This window comes from Sceloporus undulatus, chromosome 4 (assembly GCF_019175285.1).
Source record: "Sceloporus undulatus isolate JIND9_A2432 ecotype Alabama chromosome 4, SceUnd_v1.1, whole genome shotgun sequence".
In the NCBI taxonomy this organism is placed as follows: Eukaryota; Metazoa; Chordata; class Lepidosauria; order Squamata; family Phrynosomatidae; genus Sceloporus; species Sceloporus undulatus.
This window is the reverse complement of record NC_056525.1, coordinates 49109274-49121570: the sequence shown is the minus strand read 5'-3', so window position 1 is coordinate 49121570 and position 12297 is coordinate 49109274. Positions and strand designations below refer to the sequence as shown.

The window sequence follows — 12297 nt, the reverse complement described above, 5'->3', positions numbered from 1 at the left end:
ATGGGTCCCCCCAACCCAAACCACCCCTGGTGGGGGATAGGGCCCCAGGGAAACCCTCATTGGGAGACGAAGGGGCCGTTCTGCTCACCTATGGGTTCGGCCGCTGGGCCCCCGGCCGTGGAGGGGGCCTGGAGGCAGGGGCCTGACCATCCCAGGAAGGGGGGAGGAGCGGAGAGAGAAAGGGGCCTGTCCCCCAGCCCTGCGCCCTGTTGGGCTGGCCCTGCGGGCCACCGCTATCGCCCTCCCTCTGGCAGGGGGGATTTGCTTACCTCCTCCCCTCGTGTCCGTCGCGTCAGCGACAAGGGCTCTCCAGCCTCCAACCCTGACCGGGTCGGTCGTGAGGCCCTGGGCTCTGCAGCGGGCTGTGAGGGATCTCCCTCCGCCCGGTGCGGCCCAGCTTCCACTCCCTGTTCTTTGTCAGTGTGGAGTGCCTCTGGGTGCGCTTCCGGCAAAGCCGGGGCTTGCCTGGGCCAAGTGGAAGCCAGCTCACCCACTGGCCTGGCCTCTTCCTCGCCAGCCATGGGGGGGGGGGGGGAAGGGGGGGGGGAAAAGGGGAGAGAGAAAGGAGAGAGAAAAAACCCTTTTTTTTTTGAAAGGAAGGAAAAAGAGGAGCAAAGGTAGGGTTCAAGCCAGGCCAAGTCTGGGGAGCCAAGTAGGTTTTTTAGGATCCAAAGTGAGATGCGTCCTACCAGGAGCTAAGGCAGGAAGAAGACTGAGGTTTCTGGGGGTCGCTCCGCCTATGGAGGTGGGGTCGGGCCCCTGGCCTCTGTTTTTAAGTTTGTGTCCTGCCTACAGGAGCCTTTGCAGGTGGAGCTACCCAACATCAGGATGCTCGGCCCCCTTCTCTGCTGGGAAATTACACCCCGCCCTTCAGCCCTAAAGGCTATCAGAGCGGATTAAGTGGATTAAGCACTAAGTACTTTAAAATGTGGTGTCTGGAGGTAAAATGGTAGGTCTACAAGTCAAAATTTCCATTTTTTAATATTTGTAGCACCATCGTTGTACATGGCTCTGTGTGTGTGTGTGTGTGTGTGTGTGTGCGCGCGCGCATACGTGCGTGCGTGCGCGCATACGTGCGTGCGTGCGTGCCTTCAAACAGCCTATTGCTCTATGGCAATCCCATAAAGTTCACGAAGTTTTCTTAGGCATGAAATACTCAGATATGTTTTTGCCAGTTTCCTCCTCTGAAATATCGCCTACACCATGTGGTATTTCTTGGCTGTCTCCCATCCAAATACTAACCAGAACTGGCCCTGCTTAGCTTCCAAGATCAGGTAAGATCTGGTGCCTTTAAAGTATTTAGGTTGCCTCCCAAAAAAGGTAAGTCTCTGCCCTGAGAAATTTAAAATGCAATATATGGCATAAGAAATGTGATAGAGATGTGTCAGGTTAGAAGAGAGAAACATGTATTTATTTCTGTAATATATGTTACAACATTTTCATCCCTTACTGAAATGAAATCAATTTTGAAGATCTAATGAACTCAGTTAAATACTAGAGATACAGAATAGGAACTTTATAAGCTTCCCCCCCCCAACTTAAAAAGTTTCTCTTTAAAAGAAAAAAAGCACTACCTGCGTCGTTTGAATGGCGACTTTGGCATATCAGCTGTTGGAATCATTTGTTCACCTGGCCTTACCCACATGATGGGCCCATCATCACTCTGCGACCTGCACTGAAGTCTGAGACTAGAAAGAGTACCCCAAGGCAAAGTCATCTGTAAATCACAAAAGAAAAACTAAAATAAAACAAACTGTTGGCTTCTTGTAGAAAATTTTTATCAAAAGAAACTTCTACAAAATTTTATTAACAGAACTACATTTCTAATATCTGGATACGATAAATTATTCAATCATGTGGTAAAAGTATTTTCACTTATGGCTTTGCTCTCCTATTTAACTATTCTGTCACTTAGTAATGTTACAAATGCTCACCCACAATGCTAATGTCAGTTAAAAATTAAATATGGCTCCTATAAATGTTTGAAATAAAATGAATAAATTATAATAATCAAAAGTTAGTTCTTACCCTAAGAAATGGAGATTCTTCCAGCATATCAAGAAATTCTGGGAAATAGTCTCCAACTTCTTCATCCACTGCTCCAACAAGACTGATCTGCCTCATCGGACCTGCTCTGTAGGTTCCACAGCAGTATGTTCGACTGACCTGTACAGGAATCAAATAAAAATTCACTTTTTTAATCACAGCACTGAACTACATAATACTGTGTGCTATGACACTGTAAAATGGAGACAAATACTGGAACTGGCTGTGCCTAGAGGAGAAACATAACCTCCAAAGCAGGAAATGCCTTCTCTTTATTGATTCCATAGTCAACTGCATAAAGGGAAAATTAGACCCTCCCTCCTGGGTGACTGCAAATACATTCAAGGAACATTATGTCTATATATTTTTTTTAAAAAGTAAACCACAAAATAAATTGCACCTTTATCCCAAAACAGTTCATGATGACACACAAACACAATTCCAGAAACCAATAAAATATGACAACAATAATACAAACTGCAATACCATAGATCCAAATACTGTAAATCTTACTTTTCTATAAGGAAAGTCCTGCACAAAGAAATATACCATTAGAAGTAGAAAAAAACTGGATGACAATCTTAGACAATTGGACGATATAATCATAATCATCAACCTAAAATATAAACCTAAGATATAAATCTAAGATAGCAAACTGAAGACCAAGAGGAAAACTCTCCCCTATTCACACATCCAAGCTAGCAGATGAGGCAAGCACTGAAACAATAACACATACCACACTAGAAAAAAACAGAGAGGAATACACCAAACTGGAAACCCATTTGGAAAATCTAAGAAATCCAAGTTGCCCTATTTCATCTAATACTTGGGGATACAGTATTTAGTCAAATATAATGTAGCAAAACTCATATTAACGGGGAAGAAAATATATTCATAATTGAGAATGATCCCAATGTGTCAACCGTTTTAAGGAGTAGCCATTTTCCAGTCAGCTGCAATCAAAGAGTTAAATATGCATCCAATTTAGTGTAAATCTAAGTAAGTTACCATTATAAACACTCAAAGGACATCATTCCAACTGTGTACAGTATTAGAGAGAATAGGAGCTATGCTAAAGCTCAAATGTTGCAAAATCTCCAGAGTGGCACATAAACGGCTTTGAACAGGAGGACTTCCTTCAAATCCATCTTTTAGAGCTTGATGACATTCAGCTCTACTAGTCCTTTCCACCTCGAGGAAGCTGTTTTAGGTCTAAATTAGTACTTAGTTTAATCTCAACAAGACAGATGCTCCTGGTCAGTTGAAAGGCAGATCAGGGAATCAAGATTCACTCCATTAAATCAGGTTACACCTTCCCTGAAGACTCAGGTTTGCAGCTTGGGTGTACTCCTAGACTGAACTTTGCACCTGGAGTTCTAGGCTTCTGCAGTGGCCAGGAATGCTTTTGCACACTTAAAGCATATATGCCAACTGCATCCGTTTCTTGAGACAATGGATGAGGCCATAGTGGTACATGCCTTAGTTACAAGCTTTTTGTATTACTATAATGTGCTCTACATGGAGCTGCCTTTGAAGAGTGGTCAGAAACATCAGCTAGAATGAAGAGCTGCAGCCAGAGTGTTAACTGGTGCACACTACAGGCATCATACTACTCTCCTGTTATAGCAGCTGTACTGGCCACCAGTATTCGAAATGCTGGTTATGACCTACAAAGCCCTATATGGCTTATACCCAGGCTATCTGGCAGACTGTCTCTTCCTCTATGAGCCTGCCCAGGCCCTGAGATCAATGCAAGAGGCTTTCTCTCAGCCCACTGTCACATGCAGGGTTGGTGGGGAGGTGAGACAGGGCCTTCTTGGCGACTGCCTCTAGACTCCAGAAGTCCCTTCTCAGGAAGGCCAGAATGGTAACCTCCTTGATGTCTTTCCGTCATCAGGCAAAAAAACAAACACCTTTTTATTCCAACAGGCTTTTAAAACAGTGTGCTAAGGATCATGTATTAACTGTTCTTAATAGCTTTTTATATTTTTATTGCAACTTTATCCTTTTAAATGTACCGTATATACTCAAGTGAAAGTCAACTTCACGTGTAAATAAAGGGCAGGTTTTGGGGCCAAAATTATGGATTTTGATACGACCCAGGGGTAAGTTGAGGGTCAAACCTAGAGGCATGCAACAAAGGATCTACAGGATGAAGCAAAGGAAAACAATGTAAAAGTACTTTAAAATTCCAGCAGGCATAACTATTTGTGATCACACTAAAGACAGATGGATGGATGGAAGGGGGAGGTGTCAGTGCTTCCAGGAGAGATTATACTCTTGCCCTTCGCCAGGGGATGGTTCCTTTTCAAACAAATGTCTTTAGGTCAATTTTCTAACTAAAATTTCTAGATTTGAACATGAGCATATACAGTAGGTTTGAATTGTTCTAATATTGTGACTACAGGCTGAATATCTCTTATCCAAAATGCTTAAGACAGAAGTGTTTCGGATATTGGAATATTTGTATATACATAATGAGGTATCTTGGAGGTTGTACCCAAGTCTAAACGTGAAATTCATTTATGTTTTGTATACACCTTATACGCATCGCCTGAAGGTAATTTGATATAGCATATTTTAAAACATTTTGTGCATGAAACAATTTTGTGTACATTGAGCCATCAGAAAGCAAAGGTGTCACTATCTCAGCCACTCACATGGATTTTCAAGTATTTCAGATCTCCAGATAAGGGATACTCAACCCGTAGCTTAATTTCATCTTAGTGTTCGGTTTTTGTATGTTTTTAGCTGTATTGTTCTTTTTAAATTGTCAGCTGCATGAGTCCCAAGTTAAAATAATAATAATAATAATAATAATAATAATAATAATAATAATAATAATAATAATAATAATAATAGAGATGCTGCATATATCACATTTTGTAGTACACAGGTATCTTCTTATAGGGCTTCTGAACATTTAAATCTTGATTTCCCTCACACAAAGGTTGTTATTGGAATAGTTCAAACTCTCCTAGGTCCAAAACATACTGTAGAAATAATCCAGTTTGAGATCACTGTAACTGTCCTGGCTCAGTGCTAGGGAATTCTGGGTAGTCTTGTGAGACATTTAGCCTTCTCTGCCAGAGAAGATGCCACAATAAACTACAATTCCCAAGATTCCCTAGCAGTGAGCCAGGGCAGTTAAAGTGGTCTCAAACTGGATTATTTCTGCAGTGTGTTTTGGACCTCTGACACATATACCCCTGTTGTGTTTTGCTTCAACAGGAAGCTGCCTATGAATTGTCCCTCACCGAACAAGGATGTCCTCTCTCTCCCTTATTATTTATACTAACATTAGAAGTTTTGGCTAACAAAATAAGAGAAGCCGACTTAATTGAGGGAATCAAAATTAAGAATACTGAATGCAAACTCAAAATGTTTGCAGATGATATTGTGATTTTTCTAGATGAACCATGTAAGAGTATTAAGTATTTGATCCAAACGATCCAAGAATTTGGTTTCTTAGCTGGATTCAAAATAAATTCTGAGAAAACAACAATCCTCACTAAAAATCTTTCAAAAGAGGAAGACAAAGAGCTTAAAAAAATATCAGGATACTCTATTGAAACTAAAGTTAAATACCTGGGAATTTACTTTACAAAGAGAAACATTGAATTATTCAAGAATAATTATATAAAAATATGGTCGGAAATTAAAAAAGATCTAACAAAATGGACTAAATATAATCTGTCTTTTTTGGGGAGGATTGCCGTAATTAAAATGAATATGGATTAGTTTGAGGGATGAAAATTTATTGAATCTAGAAAGTTCTGATTTGTGCTTAGGAATCCATGCATATATGGGGTATATAAAACCTAAAGCTAACAATATATTTAATCATCATGTGATAAGAAGATCCCTCCTTAAAGTGTGGTATAAGGTGAAACATCAATTTTATAGACATATCCCATCATGGGTATCTATACAGGAAGCATATTATAGAAGAACAAAAGGTAAAGATCGACAGTGGTTAAGATACAGTGACTTAATAAACAAAACACCAGAAGGGAAATATACTATGAAAGATATGGAAGAAATCAATGAGAAAGGGGAGATGCAAGATTGTTTCTTATATAATCAAATAAAAAGTCAATTCAAGATAGATAAGGAAACAACTGGTGTGACTTTAGATAAAAATGAAATTGATAAAATAATGATGGATCAGCAAGGAAAACATATAGCTAAATATTATAAGTTACTAAAAGCAAGAGATCTTGAAAATGAAGCCATTAAACACAGCATAAGATGGGCACAGGACATCAATAAGACCATTACTATAGAAGAATGGGAAAAATCATGGAAAGGAACCAACAAATTTATGTTGTGCCAAAACTATAAAGAAAACTACTTGAAAATGTTGTATAGGTGGTATTTAACCCCTCAAAAAATCCACCAAATATATAAAACAGGCAGTATTAAATGCTGGAAATGTAGTAAGCCTGAGGGTAAGTTTTATCATATGTGGTGGTCATGCTCCAAAGCTAAAGGTTATTGGCAAATGATCCATGCAGCAATGGAAAGTATTCTTGAAATATGTATTCCTTTTGTACCACACTTATTTTTACTGAATATGACTCATAACGTAAAAAATGTAAAATTGAATAGAATCATTCTTTATATGGTTACGTGCGCAAGAATATTGTTTGCACAATATTGGAAAATACTAGATAACCCATCTATTGAAGAATGGCTGATTAGAATTTATGAAGCCAGAAGTATGGATATATTGTCTGCTTTATTAAAGGGAAAATCTAAAGAAAGTTTTGAAAAAGAATGGAGTGCTCTAAAAACATTTGAGGAAAAGGGTAAAATATACAATTGAATAATAGTTACGGTTGATTCTAAACTGTGTAATTTGTATATCACCATGAGAATGCACTATTACTATAGGTTGTATATATGGAGTAAATAAGTAATTTACAATATGCGGTAAATATCCAAATGTAAAGGAAGTATAACTAGAAGGACAGTGATATCGATGATCTTATGTAAATATATGTATGTATGTTATAATGTCAATATGTATTTCTATTGTTTAGTGTAGATATATGTTATTTTAGGGTTTCTATTCTTCCTTCTTTTCCTTATTCTTTATTCTTTATAGATTGTTATACTTTATTCTTAATAAAAAATATTTTAAAAAAAAGAATTGTCCCTCACCGAACTAGAACAAGCATATTTTGTATCAGAGTGTCTGTAAGAGAGTGCAGAAAGTATTTTGAAAGTAACCACAGGCCATTGGTTCCTTACTGTCATATGAGATGACCTACTATCCAGACCAAGTAGCATTAGATGTTTGGATGACACAACTTTGCACATGAAGAAAATCTAACACACACTCCTTAAGAAAACTTTAAGGAATTCATCTGAGTTTCATAAGAGTTTCCACACATGAAATAACTTGACCTTGAATTTAAATAGGAGCACTTTTACACAAGTGTACAAACTGTTTCTGTGAGGAAGTGATGTTTCTTGGTTTCTTGTGTTTATGTAAGAAACTTAATCCTTTCACATTTGAAAACAAGCTGCCTAATGAACGTATTATGAGAACATAGACAAAAACATTAACAAAAAACTAAATCCAGGCATTCAGCCAATGTCCAGGTTGACTGAGAGGAGGCTGATTCTCAGAATACCCAAGACATTATTGCCAGTGAATAATATCATTCAAATCATTATTCTGTACAGAAAATAATAAAAATCTGACATTGCTTTCCGTCCTTGATCAATAAAATGCAGAGCTAGAATCAGCTGGCAAAGAAGGATACTATCAACGTACAGTATATACATCCTCAAATACAAGGAAGAAGCAGTTGCTAAGGAAGCCACTTTACTTTTCCCTAATACAAAGAAGCTTGATAGCTTCAATGTAGGCTAGGTCACTAGAATGGCATTTACCAGTAGCAAGTGAAATTTATGAGCAAGGTTCCAGCCAAGCAAAGTAACGCTCAGAACGGGGAATGGATTTGGGCATAATATGTGGTTAAAGACCAAATGTCAAAACAAAGCAACCATTACTTGGTCATAGATTAGTATAGAAAGTGTAGATTAGTTGCAAAAAAAAATTAATTAGGGCCTGAACCGACTGCTTTGGGTCACTTTGGAAATATGCTATTTAAATGCTGCATGTGTCCTAAGAGGCTTGAAGTCACGCCAAAGCCATGCTCCAACCCTAAGGACTGGAGTGCAGTTTTGATGCAGCTTCTGGGCTCTTAAGATTTGTGTGTCATTTAAACCGCATACCTCCAAAGTGACCCGAAGCAGCTTTATTTTGGCCTGTCTGTTCAGGACCTTAGTTGTATTAGCTATGTAAATCTTGAAACCAGCTACAGAATGGTGTGCTGAGCAGCCTGTTTGAATAAAATAAATGCTAGATTTTACTTTGCATTATTAACAAGTGACAAGAATCTGAAAACAAATAATTTGGAACAGAGTTTGGTAAAGTGTATCCTCCCAGGTACTTTTTACAACCCACCATTCATATTTTTTTTCATACTTTTTCAATTAAAAGCACTTGAAAATGGTACATCTCTGGTCCTGGAGGCTTCCAAAAGTGGCAATTAACATGTAAACACATACATATCCCCCAAAAATATACAATTAAAAAACATGGAAGCACAAACTGGAAATCACTTCTGAGAGTTTTTTTCTAGCTCCAAATCAGCCCAAAATTGGTGGTGCACCACTACATGTGAAAATGGGCACCAATGCCCATTGCTCTTGCCCACCCAGGATCAAAGGATTATCTGTGTTGCGGATAAGAGTTATTCAATGAATACAGGCATAAAGAATCCAAATGCCAGTGCCAAGCACAATATTCATCTGGGATGTCAGAATATCCAGCAAAATTCTGAGCATCTGTTTTCATTATGAGCAAAAATAGAAAGAAAGAAAAAACAACCTCCAAAAGAAATTATTCGTTGTGACAGAGCAGTTGAGTATGGCATATGGCACAAGCAGTATTTCACTTAGAAAATATCATTCTAGATTAGCATGGAAGAAAAAATGTCTGCTTTACCAAAATTATAGCTCGGGAGGGGGAAAGGAAGGACCCAGACCACTGAAGAAATGAAATGTAAAAGGTACTGCTGGACAGGAGCCAACAAAGTAGTTTTGCATATAGAACTGGAAATTCCAGCAGAAGGGGGGGGGGGCTCCTCTCCCCACTGCAATGTCCCTTGTCCTCCCAAAATCTATTCCAAAGGTCTGGGAAATCTTTAAAAACAACTCTTGGGAGCAGGAGTAGCAAGGACATTCTACTGAACTGCTATTTGGGTAACAGCATGATATAGGATTTTGGTCTGCCGGAAGAAATATGTAGGGGGCTAGAAATATAGCACTGAAATAGGCTTTGGACAACAAATGGCCACCACTGCAAGGATGTGTGAACGTAGCAATGAAAGAAACAAGCAATCCAGTGACAAAAAAGAAATCAAGCTAACATGATTTCAGGATGGAGAAACAACACGGCCTCTACATGAGGACCACCTTCCACAGTATTCAGAAGCTGAGTAAAGATTTGTTATGGCAATTTATTCATTATTTAATCCCATATTTCCACTAAAAAAAAAACAAGTCAAGGTGGCTAAGGCCTGTTACAGACTGCCAAAATAAAGCTGCTTCGGGTCTCTTTGGAGGTATGCTGTTTAAATGATGCATGCATCCTAAGAATCCGGAAGCTGCACCAAAGCTGCACTCCAGTACTTAGGAATGGAGTGTGGCTTTGGCGTGACCTCCGGACTCTTAGGATCCATGCATCATTTAAATAGCATACCTCCAAAAAGACCCGAAGCAGCTTTATTTTGGCAGTCTGTAACAGGCCTAAGAAGCACATTAAAACATATTTAATATAGTAACAGTTGAAAAAGTTAAAGTCCCCAAGACACCCAGGCTAGAAACTGATCACAATCCATTTAAGACTCTGAGACTAGACTTCCAGGTTAAAGATGGCTTCATAATATAATGAGGTACGCATTATTGTTGCCAAGTCAAACTAAAAACTGTTTATGACAAGTGCTGGTTACAATCATATTTTTAAAATAAGCTGATCTGTCCTATTTGCATGTGTAATGAAATAACATTTGTGTTGCACTCCCTTGTTGCAGGCCTTTCCATCCAAAAGGAGATCAAGTATCAGACTGGCGATTCTTTTACACACACACTACTTGGCAGCTAAGGCATCACTGTTGATGAAGTGAAAAGGGAAAGGGAGATCCAGCACTTACTACCATAGCTGGGGCTGCACCATAAAGGATTACACAGAAGTAGAGCAAGCAACAGCTCCTGCTTGTGCCTCTACCACCCCCACCACCCCACCCCATGTATCACCATTCCTTTCAGAGCAAAGTGGGTTTTGTGGAGGTAGAGATGGAGCTAAAGGTAGCAGCAGAACAAGCAGACATAGCTGAGCTCATTTTCTCTCTTCCATTTTGCAGGCAATATTTTTGTCTCTTCTTCTACTTCATTTACCAGTCCTCCTGTTCTTACTTATTCATTTATTTCCCACTTCTACAAGCATGGCATTCAAGACAGCTAACAATGAAAATTAAAACAGAATAATATAACTAAAATGAATAGTAAAAAAGTTGAACAATTAAATAAAACAAAACATAAAAATCTCACTGAATTAAAATCAATCTAAAAAATTTTAAAACATAAAAGAAAAAAATAGACACAACTTTAAAAACATCTTCTGAGCAACTACTTAATGGTCAAAATATTGTCTAAATAAATAAATAAAAACTCCAGAGAAGATGTCAGCCACACATGCTGGCGAAACGTCAGGAAGAAACTCTTCTAGAACATGGCCACATAGCCTGAAAGACCCACAAAAAACTATGGATGCCGGCCATGAAAGCCTTCAACTTCAGAAAAAGTATTTGCCTACTGACAGAAATAGAGATGGGAGGGAGCAGCCTGGGAGCAGCCACCAAAAAGACCATATCTCCTGTCCTATCCAAATGCTTTTAATGAAGTGGGGACACAAAACAAAATCCTTCCCTGGCATCTGAAAACTCTGCTATATCCCATTATAAAAGCTGTTTGGATATCATGTGTAGGAAGCCTGTAAAATCATGTTAGCCAGGTGATTCTTTTTTTATTTTTATTTTTAAAAATCTGACTTTTAAACTTGAAATGAGGTTAAAAAAAATTCTAAAAATGCATTTAATAAACAGGTTACATCTAAGAATATTAGCCCTATAGTTAATGGTAATGAAAAGTCAAAGTCTCCTTGCTAAAGTAAATCATGTGATCACGCCTTGATTTTAAATCACCTTGGTTTAAAAGCCGACCGACTTTGTTAGTTTGCCCCTTTTTGCCCATGTTGTCTTGCAGTAATCTCTATGTATCTATTAGTCCGAGACTTACCTACACTGCTCTAGAGTAATATACTAATGAAAGATCATTAAAGTCTGGAGGATATGGGCTCACCTTGATCTTCTTCACAAAACAGCTGCTATCTCAACAGTAAACGACTCAGATAAGATACAATACAAGCTGTATTCATTTGTACTAACTGCACCTGCAGTTTGCCACTGAGAACCTTTTGCCTGTTTGGAGAGGGGAAGCTTACTTCATAAATTAAAGCTAAACTTTCATATCAAGAAGGGGTACATGGTTATAAGGCTGTTCAATTTCATCCAGGGAGATACTACATTCAGAGACCCTATATCCAACCTTTCATTAAATCATGTTAGGGTGATAAACTGTGATGGTTAATATTTAAATTTTAATATCCTAAATCATAGAAAAGAATAGTGTAGAACTGAGAGTGGCATACCTTCTCTGTAACAAACCATAATCCTTAATGCCAACTGAGCCACTATTCCTCCCAATCTCTTAATTAAGTGTTTTAATAACTTTCTTTTAACCATGGGCAACTAGAAAGCAGGTCTCCTACTTCCAGCCAATCCTGTTCCTTTCATATTCCGCTGAATAAAAAGCATCCTACATGGAAAGAAAACTGCAGTTCTGCTTTCTAGGATGCCCAGAAAAGTGTGAGTGGGTGGATGTTTTGTTTTTTCTCTGCTGCAACTGCTTGGTAGACCTGGGAGATCTGGAATGGAATAGTGACCAGCCTGGGTAAAAAAAACATTTTGCAGCTCTACTCTGTTCAAAACCATAAGCAATGTCAACCTCTATGGCAATGCTTCTTAAGTTACCTAATGTAAGGGAACCAGTATCCTATTATTTTATTATTATTATTATTATTATTATTATTATTATTATTATTATTATTATTAT

General features: G+C 38.4%; 1 protein-coding gene across 1 annotated transcript in view; it reads right to left on the bottom strand.

Moving 5' to 3' along the window:
- Window positions 1–1113: 1113 nt before the first annotated feature.
- LOC121928867 (lysine-specific demethylase 9-like) overlaps window positions 1114–12297 on the bottom strand; it is a 33454-nt gene continuing 22270 nt past the window's right edge. Inside the window, exons 3-4 of the mRNA XM_042464150.1 lie at window positions 2029–2166; window positions 1114–1717 (exon numbers count right to left, since the gene is read on the bottom strand). Coding sequence (XP_042320084.1) covers window positions 1571–1717; window positions 2029–2166 — 285 coding nt within the window. The 3' untranslated portion in view covers window positions 1114–1570. The remainder of the gene's footprint in view (window positions 1718–2028; window positions 2167–12297) is intronic.